This window comes from Amia ocellicauda, chromosome 12 (assembly GCF_036373705.1).
Source record: "Amia ocellicauda isolate fAmiCal2 chromosome 12, fAmiCal2.hap1, whole genome shotgun sequence".
NCBI lineage: Eukaryota > Metazoa > Chordata > Actinopteri > Amiiformes > Amiidae > Amia > Amia ocellicauda.
Genome location: NC_089861.1, coordinates 13173918 through 13191994, shown reverse-complemented (window position 1 = coordinate 13191994; position 18077 = coordinate 13173918). Strand labels below are relative to the sequence as shown.

General features: G+C 38.3%; 1 protein-coding gene across 1 annotated transcript in view; it reads left to right on the top strand.

The window, feature by feature from the left end:
- LOC136765081 (ovochymase-1) overlaps nucleotides 1–18077 on the top strand; it is a 45297-nt gene that overhangs the window by 2585 nt on the left and 24635 nt on the right. The window contains 10 exon segments of the mRNA XM_066719551.1: nucleotides 107–204; nucleotides 2660–2783; nucleotides 6895–7019; nucleotides 7021–7049; nucleotides 7950–7980; nucleotides 8593–8704; nucleotides 10491–10676; nucleotides 15569–15592; nucleotides 15595–15638; nucleotides 17876–17956. Of these exon segments, the coding sequence (XP_066575648.1) occupies nucleotides 107–204; nucleotides 2660–2783; nucleotides 6895–7019; nucleotides 7021–7049; nucleotides 7950–7980; nucleotides 8593–8704; nucleotides 10491–10676; nucleotides 15569–15592; nucleotides 15595–15638; nucleotides 17876–17956 (854 nt within the window).

The following is an 18077-nucleotide window of genomic DNA, read 5'->3' as shown; positions in this document are numbered from 1 at the left end:
TAAAAAAGAAAAGGAAATGTGCCTTCATTATGCCTTCAAGAAATGTGGGAAATATATTTCCTTTGGGCTTCTTTGGAACTGAAATGTTCTCCATTTGTGTTTCGAGAAATAGCAGGAGCTGGTGGTCATTTGCAAGGTGACCGTGGAGAGCTGCTAACCCCTAGGTTCCCACAAAAGAACTATGACAATGGCGTCCTCTATCAGGTATTACAGAACTGCCATTTACAATGTCAGTGCTAGAAGCCCAGACAGAACATTTGTTTTCTGCCAGTCTACAGAGATTTCCAGACAGTTCCCTCAATGTGTAGATTGAAAGAACAAGTGGGGCCTCATTAAATGAAACTTTATATTTCCTCATGGGTTGTGACAGGTGTTAAGTAGCATACCTCTATGTTTTTTCTTTCCATGGTTGACATGCTGGCAACTCTCTGGAGTGCCTGTAAGTGTTTTCTGTTCTCTATGGCATCACAGGCATTTCATTTTGTGTTACTAGTTCAGGGATTTGGGATGTGAAGCCCTTTGTGTCTTTTTTGATATTTTTTATCACTGTTAATGGTCAAAGGTGGACCAGTAAAACATCTTGTCCCTCTGGGACTACCTTGACTAATAAGGATGTTAACTAAGGCAAGAAAACATTAAGGATGTTACTTAAATAAGCAAAACCTAGGGAAGTTTGTTTAGTGTAAGTATTTATTTTTAATAAACTTTTTTTTCCTTATTTGGCCTTGTTAATCAACTCGGCTGACATCTATAACTCTCAGAAAAATTTAGTACAGACATACAGTAAGTCCTCCAAAAGTGCAATGTAAAGCCTTCTGTTTCCTTTTACACTAAGAGTCCACACAGTGCCTCAACAAAACTGTGTCATCCTGTAAAGGATACTGTAATACTAATACCTCACTGAAAATAGTCCTGGTTCAATGTAAGCCCTGTAGCAGCAAGCTTCAGAAAAATAGCTGAACATTACTAACTGAAGTGATGGTTGTATGGTAACACTTTAGTAAACACTTAAGCACACTAATAGAAGTAGTGTAAAATGCTCTTGGGTGTTGGTGTAACGGAGCTCATATGGTAATTGGGCACTTTACAAGTGACGTACCCCTCAGTAACATCAGTACAGTGTTAAGCCTCCCATGTTGAAACCCGGTCTTTTGGCATAGTGGGATTAATACTCTACTGGTTGGAGCTGCTGAGGTGCGAAGCTCAGAGGGGAGCCTGTGGTGTGCGGATCGAATGCCGAGTGGGGAGCTCTGACCGCACCAGCTACATTTGTCCCCATCTACTTGCTGAAAACAACTACACAAAACAGTGGCTGCACCACTGTCACATTCACTTCATTACAAGCAATGTGTTATCATTCACCTTTTGAGAGGAGGTTTGTGAAAATTTGTATAAGCTCCTTTCCTAATATCTCTCAGTGACTGTGTCAGCACTTGCATCTCTAATCAGAATTTCCTTGGGGACTTTCTGAGTTAGATCCTAATTCCAGATCATTGGGTATAAAGATTTAGTACACGAGTAAGTCCTGTATAACTGATAACTTATTTTACTTCAGTAGGTGGAGTTACCAGTGTGGTACTTAAAGAGAGGACACATATATGTTGTTTTCATTAGCTGTTTGCGAACTTAAGATTTAATGAATGTACTGTGACCTCAATCTTTGAACTCAGACTTTTTACTTCTAGTCTAGGGGTGAGAATTAGGACAGAAACTTGTAGACACAATAAACAGCTCTACAAAAGAAAGTCTTTACAGAAAAAACATTTTTAAATAATAAAAAAATGGTAATATTCACTCCTGATCTTAGGTAACAAAATCCTTGCAGGTTCTATAGGTCAAACAAATCTGCAAAGACAAGGTTGCATCAACAGACACTGTATTTGTAAAAATCTATGTAACATGAATACAGTATTTTCTTTCCAGTAAAGCAATAGTGAGAGAATTGAGGAAGCAATCCATTGAATTTGTTTAATTTTTACAATCAGAGATAAGTTTGTGATATTCATTAGACAGCATAGCTAAGGCTTTGTTTATGTTCAATCACACCTTCCTCCTCTATTAATGGCCATAGATCTAACTCTATTATAGATTGTTAGTAATTATTTCAGTAATTGGTTGAACTGCCTCATTAAGAGATTGGAAGAAATGAAACCCCAAGGACACTGCAGCTTTGGCAATGTCAAAGGGTCAGTGTTACCCCTCACATGTCACCCTCGCTATAGACAACCCACAGAGATGTTTGTGTATGGGCCACGGTAGGCCAATGAAAGAGAATCTGTGCGTTTTCTATGCCAGCACATATACCTGTTGAATCAGGCTTGTACTTGCTACATATCTGCATATCTCATTTGACGGACTGTTGGCTAAATGGCTAGTTTGTGCCACCTGTTCTTAATTAATTTTAATCAGCTTCCCTTATGAAAGGGTTCCAACACAGATAATGAGAACATCATTATTTAGATGGGCCCATTACATTAGCAATACCCATTAAGTCAGAAGATCCCCTATGCCTGTCTTAAATAATGGCTACAGTATGCTTTTAGTCATGGATGTTTTGTTTTTTGCTGAGACCTTTAGGTATAGGTGTATACAAACATTTGCTACACTTTAAATTTTTTGCTGCATCTCAGGTCACTTTTTTGGAGGCGTATTTCCCAAGCCACTGGTGTCTATTTTCATATCCATGGTGGTATGCTTCAAAACAGATGCCACAAAAACCGCAAAGGGCTTCCAAGCTACATACACTGTTTACCAACACCAGCCCATGACAACTCCTGAGGGGTGTACTACGAAGGGAGTTTAACCTACTCAGATTTAACTCGGGGTTATCAAGGAAAGTCAGGGTTGAAACTCTGATTGCCTAAACTGGTGTTAACCGGTACTACGACGATGGTTAAGATGTCGGTTAGTTGACTCGGTGTTAACTTAACTGGAGTTAGTGCACGTTCGCGTGAAGTGGGTGAGCATGCTCAGTGTGTGCGCAGTGTCTGTGTGCCGGACTGTCCCCGGAATAATGCAGCTGATAATGTCAGGATATGAGGGTTTAAAGAAAGGTTAGTGGCTAAATGTAACACCGTGGCGGCCAACAAAGTCAGCGCATTGCCGACAGAGTAAATTCGTAAGAACAGTATTCTTGTCATATGTTCTCTATTTTGTCTTACAGATTCTTCTTTTATTTGTAATATGATTGAGATGTAAGGACACGTAAAATAGTCTATCTAAATATGTGACAACAATTAGGATAATTCAATTATAGCCTACACATGGGCTACATCTTTGAAATTGGCCTGTTACTCACTGTTAATGAATTAAGATCTACTAAAGCACCTAGGCTGTAGGGCTGCCTGTATGAATTGAATGTTATTGTGTTCAGAATAACTTCATTCTAACACTCATTTCAGCTGCAACCCCAGTGGAAAGCGCACCTGCAACAAGTCTGCATGAAATATAAAAATATTCTATCAAGTGGTGTGTATTAATGCTTCTCATCAGAAATACACAGTACAGATGTGCTGTGTAGCCTACACTTATAATAGCCTATTCATGTGTTCACAGCAAACAGAAAAAAGGCATAGAGTGAAAACTGGAGGTGGGCATGATTCATGCATATTTCGGGAATCCACTCTTGGTCGTGGCTCACCACCAAATCTTAAATTGTCTTGAATATAAGCAGAAGTTTTAAGGACAAAATAATGTAGGCTAGCCTACATGTCAGATCAAATACGATATGATCAAATACCTGAACATTGATGCTGTGAAATTACTTCCTATTCACATAATCCCCATCATGTTCTCCCATGGGCGCTCTAATGGGGATATGTGTACAGTCAATCGCACCAATCACCCTCGGGATTCCTATGGAAAACGTGTTCTGCATATAGGCCCAGCCTATGCATATTAAAAATAAACGAAGTATTTTTATATTGCGAATTACTTGCGATCGCATAAAAAGCCTCTTTGATCTTTAGAAGGCTTAAATGGCCAGGGAACACAACAAATGCATCCAGCAGTTTAGAGGGAGCAAGTACCACCTTGCAAACTGCACGGCACACAGTATTCCTGCTCAGAGGTTCAGCATCACTGATAGAATACATGAAGTGTCCGCTGGCAAAATACCACACAGCAAGACACACTTGCCAGTGAGGGCATCACTCCGGCGAGTGGCATTGAGACGTCTGGCCCTAGAAGTTGGCAAAGACATTGAATTCCCTTGGATGAGAATCGATATCTTTCATAAAGAGCATCATCGGGGTGAACTAGAGGAGTTGCCCGGTCTCTAAACACGCTCGCCCTGCGGAGTGAGCCTCTTGCAACCCGTGCCCAATGTCGAGGCAGTGCTTATATAGGGTAACACCGAGGGTAAAACTTATCCACCTTTCGTAGTATGAGTTAACCGGGAAGTTACACCCAACCTTCCAAAGTTACTCCTGAATTTACCTGGATAAGCCAGTTACCTCGCTTCGTAGTACACCCCTCAGGCCCCCTATAACCACGATGCCTTCCCCTCTTGGTAAGTACAGAATAACAGTGAAAGCATGATCCCAATAAAAGTCCACTGAGCAGTATTTTATACAAATAACAATAACAGTACCCACTTCACCTCAGTGCTCAGAGGAAGACAAGCTGGTTGAAACAACTAAGCACCGGCCTCTGTTGACTGATAACAATACCGAATTGCTGCCTGTTTCTCCTTCTGTGTCGACGGAAGTGAATTTATAGACTAAACATTTTTCCCTGGAGAAGGCACCTCGAGTCTCACAATAAGAACAGGATGCAGCTGCAACACCAGCATTTCTATGGCTTTCAACACTCTGTTGCTTTACTAATATTAGGATTGTGTCATTTGTTTGGTTTATTGTATCCTGGAGCTCAGCTTTTGATGAAGAGGAGCTATAAAGTGTCTGAGTTCTGAAATGATCCTCTGTGCCACCATTCTCATGAGGTAGCTCTCTGCCCTCCCTCTGTACCAACTATGTGGATACATGGAAAGTGATCATGTAAGAAACACACATATCCCAGAAACTGTATGAATATAGTTAGACTGTTTTATTCTCAGGGGTCTCATTCCAATCTCTTTGAAACAGCTATACCATTTATTATCCCTTCCTATTTTTTCTGAAATATATGCAACAGCAGCACTTGATTTATAGGTATACAGTGGTTCATAGTGGCAACATTATTGATTCTTCCCACCTGTACTTTACCCCATAGAAATAGATTTTGCATTTCAAGGGAAAACTCAAGAATATTTTTTTTGGAGATGGAAATATTTCTAACTATATCTAACTCTGTGCTGCTTCAGACCGTAATCAGCCTGACAACAATGTGTATATTTTTCTTGTACACTGGTTGACTAATTCAGTTGAAATTTGACTTTGTCAACAAGAAAGCTTCTGTTGTTGCTGGTTGCTGTTGTTGTTTTCCAGTCACCTAAATAGCCTGTCATTGCAGTTTGCAGACTTATTTAACAATTACTTTGTTCATGAAAAAATATTTAGCAGTTAACAAGCAGATAACTGTTGCTTTGCCCTTGACTTGCATGTGTTCCCTACTTCAATAAAATGACGGCAATTTCCAGAATATGATTGTAAGATGAATAATGTGAGACTTAATGGAATTGCAAGAGATTAATCTATGCTGTACAGATGCCAGCATTCGAGAATATCTGCATTGTGCTGCACGTTTGAATGCAAGTGACTTTTAATGTATCTTATGCACAGTATATCCATTATGTTCAACAGGCAAAGCATATCATTTACTTCCACATATAGGTTTAGATATTTACTCCTCTGTAGAGATTTGATTTTTAAAAAAGGCAAACAGGTATTTTATTTTGTAAATTATATTATATACACAGCTTTATCTCATACACTTGACTCATGCCAGTAATTCCTTGGATTCCTTGTCCCTTTCTAGTATATGTTTAGTACTCAGAAACTGCATATTAAGAACATCTCCCCATTTTGCCTGCAAAAGAGAACCCCTTGTTTAAAGTGTATCTGTTCAATTAATAAAAATGAAAATCACATGAAACCATATTATCACATAATAGTTGAAGTTTAACTAAATTTGCATTAAGTACACTGGTTTTAGCCAGATGTGGAGCAAGCCACATAAACAGCATGAAGAATCGGCAGATTATAAAAATACATACATTGAGTCTCACATACACACCCATAGTTTTTATGTATGAGCAATATACCTAACACATTAGAGATTTTTCATTTGCTTCTTTTGAAAAATTCTCCCTGATTTAAATTCAGAAGTCTTAAGTCAAGATTTAAATCCCTGCATAGATTAGATCCTCCTTCTTTAATGTTTGATCTTCTCCACGCCAGATGACAGTCCTCAGAAGTTTCTCCTCTAGGTTGTTCTTCAGTCATAAACCTATATTTTTTCTAATACACTGCTCGAAGGAATCAGAAACACAGGCTTTGTAGAGGAAAGTTAATTGATGAAAATATATTTAACCATGAATGGTTGAGAACCAGGTATGCAGACACATTTAACAATAATGAAATAGGATGTGTGCACACAAAGGCCCATATAAAACCAAGGTCTACATTAATGCAGATGCGGTTAATCTGGGCAGTTGGGCCCATTGCACATAGCACTGATATCACTTTTACCACATTTCAGCCTTGGCTTGAACTACCCCTTATTAGGATCCTGCACTATATTTTGTAGTTCATTTACTTCAATTAGGAATAATGTGGTATTTTCTTGCTCTTAATGTAATTTTATTTAATGAAATGGTGACAACTGTAAGTTGATCTGGCTAATGCGGTCTGTTAAGAAATAAATACTACTATTTCCACTAATAATAATAATATGAGTTCAACATGTGGTTCTGAGGAAAACTTTCTTGTAATGCTACAATTCTCTGTCTTACAGATTTGGGCTGTGGCAGCAATGGGGGCCGCAAAGGAGTAATCACCTCTATGAACTACCTGGAGCCCTACCCTGGTAACTTGAACTGTGTGTGGAAGATCACTGTCCCTCAGGGCCTGCTGGTCAGGCATCTCAATCACAGAAATGGCCATTATAAGGTAACCAGGGCAGTGTGGCATTGACAGCCTTGAAATCAGACAGGAAGTAATAGGTAAGCAATGTCAAATAGGCATCACACTAGGGGATGCAGCAGCATATTTGCTATACTGCAGTTCTAATTATTTTTGTTAATACTTTGGAGTGGACTTGTTTCATCATAAATTGATGAACATACACTTGGCTATTTCATCATATAGGGTGCTTTTGGTGTTTGGATTTTCAAAGTCTTCCTCACAGCTAATTTTATATCAACAAAATGTAAAAAAAAAAAAAAAAACAGCTGATGTTTCTCTTCTTTTATCTTCTGTCATTAGGGCTTCACTTCCGTTTGTTTCGAAAAACAAAACGGAATATTGAATGACAGTATTTTTTTTCTGGCATTTAAAAGCCGATTCAGAAAATGACTTTTTAAGCTGGATAACTTCTTTTGATCATACTTTATGTAGCTAGTGAAGTTTATGCAGACTTTTGTTAAACTTTGCACTGTCCTTACGTGCCCTTGTTCAAGACAGTCACGTAGCATTGTTTCTGTCAGTTGGCTCTCCAGTGGTCCAGGGGCTTGCCTGGCCAGCCTCAGCAGAGACCCAGCTGTCTGAGTGGCAGCGATACTCTGCCAGACACGGCCTGACTCTCAGTGGGGGGCAGCAGGAGGGGTGGGGGCAGGAAACTGACAGCGGAGTTTAAAAAGATAAAAAATAAGAGTCCAGCAACACGCTGTAACCAAGCAAACAAACAAGAAAGGAAAAAAAAAACATAGACTGTAGAACTCTTTGCCTACTGTTATCTTTTGCACTTTAGGGAACATGCAGAGCTGAAAGAGCCGCTTACACTGATTCACCCACTGTCTGTACTGATAGTAATGATAAAGCTTCCACCAGCATTGTGTGTCATTTCTACAGGGGTGCTAACAAACCCCCTGGGGTTCTATCTGTGAGTAAAGTCCACTTTTTTGTATAATATTTCCCCCACACATACACACCCTAAATGACATCCTAGATTTTTGAAGGAGGTCTCTGAACTGAAGGGTAAAACTCAGAATTTAAGCATTTGTGGTTTGAGCTGTCCATTCTTACATTAGTGCTCATCATGGCTTTTGACTTAATGCCTGTACTGGGGCAATGTCAGACACCCAATGCCACTGTCATCACAGTGTGGTTTTCCCATACGTAGCCCCATTCTTCACTTGCTTTTATTTGACTTCTGGGTGCCCAAAATATGTTTTTGTTAAAGCACCATGGAGAACAACAACTGTTCAGTACTTTATTGTCAATCCAGTATCTATAATTATCTGTCTATCTATTAATCTATCTACTTTTATAATTTGATTCTGTTTTCAATTGCTCTTTATCTGTAAGGAAATTATAGTAAGACTGACAGGTATGCAGTAATTGTATATAGTGATATTTGTATAATGTACTTTTGAAAGAAAAACTTGGTCGGTGTGCATTGTTTTTTGTGCTGCTCTGAAGTGTGCTAGTATTGTTTTTCTTCAATGTTGGTGCGTTTGGTTTCCCACAGGCACACATTTTGTTGGTCCTCCAGGTGGTTGTCAGCTCCAATAACAGACTGTCCCTGAGCTTTCACTCAGACGCACGGTTGGCTGACCACGGCTTTACTACCAAATGGGAAGCAGTGTATCCAGAGGACACAGAAGGTAGCGCACAGTAAAATGCGGAAAAACATGCTTTTCGAGACACCTGCGTTAATGGTCCTTAACTTGAGGACTGAATTCTAGATAAGAGTCATCTATAACCATAACTTATGATAGCAGTGTACATTGCATGCTCATAAAATAAGTGAGCTCACAGTAGCTAACTCAGAACATGAATGCATGGGAATGCATGATACTACAGAGTGCAAGGAGAAGATGAAAAAACACATTATATTATTTTTAAAGTTTTAATTTTATCCAAAGTGACCTGCAAGGTTTACAAGGGTACAATATAATCAAAATATCATATTTACAAAATCATACCATCTTAAACAAGTGCTTAAGTAAGAACATGAGGAGAAATACTGGATTACAATGAATAGAATACAAAGCAATTATCAATGAGCAGAATGACAACAGTGTCCATAAACATATTACACTCAATCAGATCCTGTTTGGAGATATCAAGCCGTTTTAGTACCTGTTGATCGGTTGTTCTTTCAGAGTTAGACATCGACCAATAAGAAGTTATTTAATGTACTAGCTATTCCTGCTGGACTATGAGTTAAATTATGATGGAAAATAGGCACTCCTTTGTGCAAAGGGATTTTGAACTTTCAAGAAACGAACAGGTGAGAGATCCATGGATCAATAAGCCACCATCACCCAGATGAGTAAGATGGACTAAGCGACCTCTTCGTGTTTGTTCTCTCTCATGTCAGGACATCAACTGGAGCTACTACCTCCATTCCTTCAGGCACCTACTTAGCATGTGAAGTTTCATCTTTATTCCTCCTTTTCCTTATTGATCAGCTTTTCCACTTCATTATGCGATGTTTGCGTTATATCTAACTGACAAATCTTACTACAATATTAACATGTTTTCATACAGCACATTAAATAGGAAAAAGCCCATTAAGTACCAGGAGACTGGAGATACATTTTTAGAGTTTTTTAGTGCAAAATAACTTTTCAAAACCTTATTGGAGAAACTGAATCAGCTGCGGAGAAAGTGGAATTCCTGCCATGACCACATTTTTAGCAAGAGGTTAAAATCTCTGGCCAGGTCAGTCAGTATGCCTCATGTCTTCCCTTAATGTTGAATATTAAAAACACAACAGATCAATTTGATGTGTGAATCATTTCAGTCAGTGTCATACTGTAATGGTCTCAGAAAATACCATCCATAATCAAATAATTGTTTGGTGCATTTTTCCCAACTCCAAATTGATAGAAAAAATATCAACTATCAGTTGTAGATTGATGTATATTTGGAATGTATTAAAAATATGTTTTCGTTATGCTGCAAAGAAAATCATGAGGGACTGTGGTGATTATAAAGTCAGACTAGCCCATGAACTACCCAGGATAACACTGAATTTCACCCATTTTGAACAGCCTTTCTGAACTGAAATGCTTTGATAATGTAGTCCTTTATAATGAAGCAGCCAGTGTTAAAAGAAGAACGGTGAGTGTTTTTAGTGACCTAGAATCAGGAGCTACTGTTGAGTTGGATTGAGAATTGGAAATATCCGTTAACCACCCTGGTTGAGAGAATGACTGTCTGGCCATGAGAATGAGAGAATCGGAAACCCCTAGTTGGAACAAGCCAAAGAGCTATTGCAGGGGTAGAGATTAGGATGTGGGGAGTGACGTTGGGAAGGGGGCTTTCTTATCTGTAATTATACTCACCTGTGGGGGAGCAATGGATTAATGCCCATTCATTCAATTGAGTTTTAATTGCATTTCTCGTGCAATGCCTCAAATATGGATGTTTCACTTTTACCAGGTCCACACAGTGGCTCCAAATTGCCACCCTTCATTCAGTCCCATGGAAACAAGATTGTGATGTTTTTTCATGCTGATCTTTTCACCGAGGCAAAGGGATTTAGAGTCTACTGGACAACTGACAACACCCTGCCCCCTCGAACAGAGCCTTCCGTAATCCCTAATCCCTGGGATGATATCCCTATTGGTAAAGAAAGGCTTTTCGTAATGTGATGCTTTCTTATTGCAAACTTTAATCTGCCATAAGAATGAATAAGAATCTGTCAGTACAGACCTAGGCCAGACAGTGTGGTACAATTTACACCTCTCTAAAACCAGCCCGCTACAAAGATTCAAAGTTATTCTTAGCTGCAAGACTGTCAGAAGCTGATATTGAAAGGGATGTCAATTTTGTGCCACTGTTACCAATTTTGTCTACGGTCCCTGTTGTTTTCACAGAGGCAATTATTTTCATTTCCACTAAAAGCCTACCGCAAAAAAGGAGTACCAGCCATGAAGCTCATTAATGTGCATCTAAACAGTGGAGGTCAGGGTTGCTGTGGTCACCAGCCCCAGTAAGGCTGATTTGGCACTTGCAGTGAAATTATCTAATTGCAGCACCATCACCGCATGTTATTCATTGTAGTGGTAGCCCAGTTACAAGTTAAAACCTACAGGCAGTGTGATATGGCCCATACAGAAAGCAAATGGGGATCAAAACGTCACCACAATATAAGCATAAAATCAATTGGTTAAGTCCTTACATAAAGGTTTCAAAATAATTTGCAAGACATTCTCCATTTTCTGTGAAGATTGTGGCTTAGTTTGCCCTCTGGTGCTTGTTTCATTATTCAGAGTGAAGAAGTCATTGGGGCAGACTTCGGTCATCTCGAATCGAATGCCCTTATAATGGTCTCTGTCCATGACTGAAGAAATTTGGTTTCTTTAACCTGTCCACAATCCTGTAACACTAGGGATTTCGATATTCATGCCTTGTGCAGCTCTCTTAAAAAAAAAAAAAAAAAAAAAAAAAAAGTAATAGTAATAGTGGTCTTTGTCATAGAAGTTGTTATTTTTTGGGTAATATGTTTTGAAAACTCAGTGTAAAACAAAATGTTTCAGAATATACACCTTACAAATATGTTGCCAGCTTTTGAACAATAGAGTTACAAAAAATAATAATCACACAATATAACATACAGATTCATTTTTAAACCAGCCTTAACAGAATAATTCATCTATCCCAGAAAATCTGTTGACTGCATTAGTACAGGAGGAAAAAATGTATCCTTCATTCTTCTTATAGTCATTTTTCTTTGTAACTGGCTATTTATCACCCCTCCTTTCAGGCTGGCTGGAACAGAGCTCATTATCTAAGATCAAGCTGTCCAAGTCATAATGTGAGCTAATTAAGTACATAGTAGCTGCTATACCAAGTAGGATCCATTTCAGTACATTTCGGTGGCTGAACAGTGAAGGTATTTATAGGCGCATAACTCTTGTAAAATTGTTTTACAATGTTAGGAATACCGAGAAATGTATGATTTTATTTTTTTAAACGTGTGCCTAGCGGCTCTATTTCTTAAGTTATTACAAACAGCTTGTTTCAGGTTTGTTTGTTTGTTTACTGGTTGCAGGAGCTTGATCTCACTCTCCAGCATCAAAGTTATATTGAACATGTTCTCTCAAGGTGTGACTGAAACTCTGGGAATTTTCTGCAATTTTCAACTGGGATGCTCACAGTTCTTGTATTTTGTACCTAATTTTGATGTTCACTGTGTTGTAAAAGACCGGTTCCCCCCACTACTTCTCTTGAACAGCATGTCAGACCAATTCACATCTTGTACAACATTAAACATACTTGGATAAAATCCTGGATCAATAAAATATTGTAAGGGTTAATGAAGGGGAACAGGCTGGGGGAGGAGGTGCTTGAGGATGGAGCAGAGGGAGAATATTAAAGGGGAGGAAGAAGATGGACAGGATTATTCATACAGGGAAAGCAAAGTTCATTGTAAAAATAACAGCCTGACAATACATAAATCAGTTGTGGTTTACATGGAGCCATTAGTCATTCTCGATATTTGGAGAACCTGCTCATTACTACAATATGGATCTGGTCCAGATTTAATAGAAATGACTGCTCTTAGGGAATTTTATGATAATAATTGTATGTCATCATTAAATAAAACCATCTTCCCAATTATAATTTAAAACAAGTTATATGCATATCCATATATAGTGTTTCTGTGCAATTTCCCCTTATACAACGCATGACCAAACCGCAGACTACAGCTAAAATAGATACTGGTATTTTACAGCAGGAACTTTTCCAATCACAATTATATAATTGTAAAAAGATGATTACATACAGAAACAGTGTGCAGGTAAACATAAAACATTACACTATTAAAAACATTACATTATTCCATTGGCTACCATTTTCTCAATATTATAAGAGGAACAAATAACACAAAAACAACATTGAAACTGTATGCTATCCAGAATTCCTGACTGATTTTATTAAGAAATTAACCATCTTAATCATTGATGCCAAGCTGTTAACTACTGCAGAGGCAGTTAACTGCTGAAGAGTCAGGCAGTCCCCCATGTTATTACTGGATTAATTTCAACCCAGATTGCTGGAAAGCAGCCAAGGCATCTAGCATTGTATTATGTTTATTTTATACATATTTGTTTGTTTATTAATTCAGTTATGGATACCAAGGCCTATGGGCAAAAGTATTTTCTTGATTCAATCCACAGTGTCAAATGACTGTCTGTGAGGAAGACAATATTAAAAAAAACATATATATGTCTTGCAAATGATGTGTTGTGGAGCTTGTTGGTTGAGCTGACCTTTAACAAATATATAAACATATATATCCAAGTTACAAAAGATTTAGAAGTTGAGGGTGGGCTTTATGTTTTTCCTAGTCCCTAAAATAAACACATACATGCATACAAACATACTGCCACTTTTTATCCCAGACATAAAGAATAATAATTCCAAATGTAATTACAGGAATTCAGTTGTATTCAGCAGTGAGTGATTTCCTCCTAGTCTTCTGTGTTTAATGGCTCATCTTATTCTGTGCCACAGATGCCTGTTATCAGCACAGTGAAGGGGAGGTATATGCAGCATGAACTAAGTCTGGTGTCACAGATTCTTGTTAATACTGAACAGCCCAATGCCATTCGAGTAGTTCCTGGTCTTACATTCTGATAAAGTCAGTCCTGAGGAATTATGATCTGAGATATCAGGAATTCTCCAGCCACCAGTTCATGCTCTTTATTGGCTAATGTATTAATCAATCAGTGCCATGTTTTAAATAGAGTAGCTACTGATAGATCCCTTCTTTGAGAATGAATGGGTAAAGCTATCTATTTACAGTGAGGGAAAAAAGTATTTGATCCCCTGCTGATTTTGTACGTTTGCCCACTGACAAAGAAATGATCAGTCTATATTTTTAATGGTAGGTGTATTTTAACAGTGAGAGACTGAATAACAACAAAAAAATCCAGAAAAACATATTTCAAAAAGTTATAAATTGATTTGCATGTTAATGAGGGAAATAAGTATTTGACCCCTTCGACTTAGTACTTGGTGGCAAAACCCTTGTTGGCAATCAGAGGTCAGACGTTTCTTGTAGTTGGCCACCAGGTTTGCACACATCTCAGGAGGGATTTTGTCCCACTCCTCTTTGCAGATCCTCTCCAAGTCATTAAGGCTTTGAGGCATTAAGGCTGGCTAGGCCTCTCCAGGACCTTAATGTGCTTCTTCTTGAGCCACTCCTTTGTTGCCTTGGCTGTGTGTTTTGGGTCATTGTCATGCTGGAATACCATCCACGACCCATTTTCAATGGGAAGGAGGTTCTCACCCAAGATTTGACGGTACATGGCCCCGTCCATCATCCCTTTGATGCGGTGCAGTTATCCTGTCCCCTTAGCAGAAAAACACCCCCAAAGCATAATGTTTCCACCCCCATATTTGACGGTGGGGATGGTGTTCTTGGGGTCATTCCTCCTCCTCCAAACACGGCGAGTTGAGTTGATGCCAAAGAGCTCGATTTTGGTCTCATCTGACCACAACACTTTCACCCAGTTCTCCTCTGAATCATTCAGATGTTCATTGTCAAACTTCAGACGGGCCTGTACATGTGCTTTCTTGAGCAGGGGGACCTTGCGGGCGCTGCAGGATTTCAGTCCTTCACGGCGTAGTGTGTTACCAATTGTTTTCTTGGTGACTATGGTCCCAGCTGCCTTGAGATCATTAACAAAATCCTCCCGTGTAGTTCTGGGCTGATTCCTCACCGTTCTCATGATCATTGAAACTCCACGAGGTGAGATCTTGCATGGAGCCCCAGACCGAGGGAGACTGACAGTTATTTTGTGTTTCTTCCATTTGCGAATAATCGCACCAACTGTTGTCACCTTCTCACCAAGCTGCTTGGCGATGGTCTTGTAGCCCATTCCAGCCTTGTGTAGGTCTACAATGTTGTCCCTGACATCCTTGGACAGCTCTTTGGTCTTGGCCATGGTGGAGAGTTTGGAATCTGATTGATTGATTGCCTCTGTGGACAGGTGTCTTTTATACAGGTAACGAGCTGAGATTAGGATTGAGAGTGCTCCTAATCTCAGCTCGTTACCTGTATAAAAGACACCTGGGAGCCAGAAATCTTGCTGATTGATAGGGGATCAAATACGTATTTCCCTCATTAACATGCAAATCAATTTATAACTTTTTTGAAATGCGTTTTTCTGTATTTTTTTGTTGTTATTCTGTCTCTCACTGTTAAAATACACCTACCATTAAAATTATAGACTGATAATTTCTTTTTCAGTGGGCAACCGTACAAAATCAGCAGGGGATCAAATACTTTTTTCCCCTCACTGTATCTATGTGCCTTCTGTGTTTCTTATGGTTCTTAAGGTTTCTTATGCAGACATGAATGTATGTTTATATTTAATTGGGATGATGGAGTACTTCCAATTAATTATAAACGTACATTCATGCTGACATAAGACAAAATATGAATATATATTATAATATAATATATATATTATAATATATATTAATAATAATTTGTATTTTTTTAGATTGACCGACAACATGTGGCAAGCCACCATTACTCCGTCAACAAATACTCAGATTGTAAATGGAGAGCCTGTTGGAGCACATGCATGTGTCTAAACCTTTTTGCCATAAAAGGACAAGAGTACTAACATAGCTTTGGAATTATGAAGTCTGTTTTCTTGTTACCATATTCTTTATACTGTAAAGACTACACTGCTGCAGACATCAGGAAATCCCTTCCATTGTGTGCTTTAATTTAGCTTCTATTAGCTATTTGTGTATGTGTTTATTTATTGGTTTAATATTAGGTCGGATTTGAATGAAGCCAGTGCAGTGAAATCATGAACAATCAACATTCATGTTTAGCTGGCATGTTGTACTAGATAACAGCATACATTTGCATTAATAAAAGAGTCATGATGCTCAGTCTGTTCCTTAATTTTAATGATTTCTGTCTATCTCCTTCTGTCTATCTCTCCTTCTATCTGTCTAGTTAACTGTATAGTATGCACTCACAGACAATCACAGCTTCATTCTCATGCTAACATTTTAATTTAAGGATTATAGATAACTATTTCTTAATGATCAATAGACAAATCTCTCAACACAGAGTTATTATTTCAATTAAGGTTTGGTTAATTATTTGAGGGTGCAGCTGGATTAAAAACCAGCAGGACACTGGGTCTCCAGGACCAGGATAGGGAACCATTGGTCTATAGGAACAGTGTATTATGTAATATGTGTCAATGGAAACAAGCAGTGGGGGATACCAGTAAGTGCCCATTACAAACACAAATTACAACCTTTAATGTCAAGTATTACCATTAATTTTATCTTGCCCTAAATACAGCAATATTAGAATATGTATTTTGCTATGTATTATAACGCAATTGTCCAGACATCTACTAGGCATATAAATTCAGTAATTATTTCCCTCAAGACTCTTTCAGCCAAGCAAACTGTGAAATTGGCAGGGGGAAAATATGTATTTGTAAAAAAAAGAAGAATATGTGGTCTAAACAAAATATTCCTTTCATATTTCTTACTAATTCGTATTGTAACTTAAACACAGGAGACAGTATATGTATTAATCTACATGATTTCAAATGTGGCACTTATTAGAAACTACTCTATGAAGATAAAGGAGAAAAGAAAATAAGAGGAACAGACCAATTTGAATAATAACACAGCTCTGTAATGTCCTTATAAAGTGCTAGCAAATTAGAAATCTAAATTTAGTCATAATCAGAGCAGTTTAGATTCAAACTCAGATTAGCTAATGTAATTGGCCTTCTCAGGAGATCCTCAGTATAACTCTCAAATACCAAAATACCTTTATTAGGAATTCTAAGGTTGTGTTAGGACAAATAATTTAACACTTTATACATATTTTATACATTACCTGCACCTTGACATTTTGGTGGCATGTTTCGGGAGTTGGCATGTGTAGGGATTTCCAGGCAGTCAGTGTAGAAATATCACTCCAAAAAGTAGATTGCTTGCAAAAAGGCAAACTACTTTATTTAATAAAACAAAACAAGCTATTTTCTCCATATTAAATAAGTCACACTTTACAATAAGGTACCATGATTCCTCATTAATTAATATATAAATACCACAGGATAAACACATGTACATGCATGCACTTCATCTGAGTTCTTATGTTAATCACATATATAACATGGTTAGGGTTAGGGTAAGTGTGGGTTCATGTGCTCAACATCAGAACTCTAATGATATTCATGATGCATTGATGTTTAATCCTATGGAATTTGTATATTAATTCATGATCAATTACGGTACCATATTGTAAAGTGTTACCAAATAATCATTTGAGCACAATTTCACGGCAATAGCATTTGATTAAGCACTTCAAGCACATTTGAGGACCTGTCTATCCCCAGGTTTTTTTGAATGAGCTCTCTGCTGAGCTTTTATACCTTTTCCCTCTATAGCTCCTCCAATTTAGTTTGTACTATTTACATGACATGGGTGAACTTAAACTAATAAAGGACAAGAATAACATTAAATATTCCGACATGGAAACAAGGCCAAGCGACTCAACTATGCATGAAAACACAGGAACTGAGTTGCAGAAAAATGGCAGCAGGTGCTCTGGACTGATGAGTCAAAATGTGAAATATTTGGCTGTAGCAGAAGGCAGTTTGTTCGCCGAAGGGCTGGAGAGCAGTACACGAATGAGTGTCTGCAGGCAACAGTGATGCATGGTGGAGGTTCCTTGCAAGTTTGGGGCTGCATTTCTGCAAATTGTACAGGCAGATACTTATCCATCAGGGAGGCATCTGATTGGCCCCAAATTTATTCTGCAGCGTGAGAACGACCCCAAACATACAGCAAAGTCATTAAGAACCAACTTCAGCGTAAAGAAGAACAAGGAGTTGTATCACAAGGTACACTTATACATTTCAGTTAAAGAAGTGAATTTAAGTATCACCTTATCAAGAATCCTAGAATCTTGTAGATCTCAATTTCTGCAATAATTGGACACAGACACCAATTCCAAAGATATCA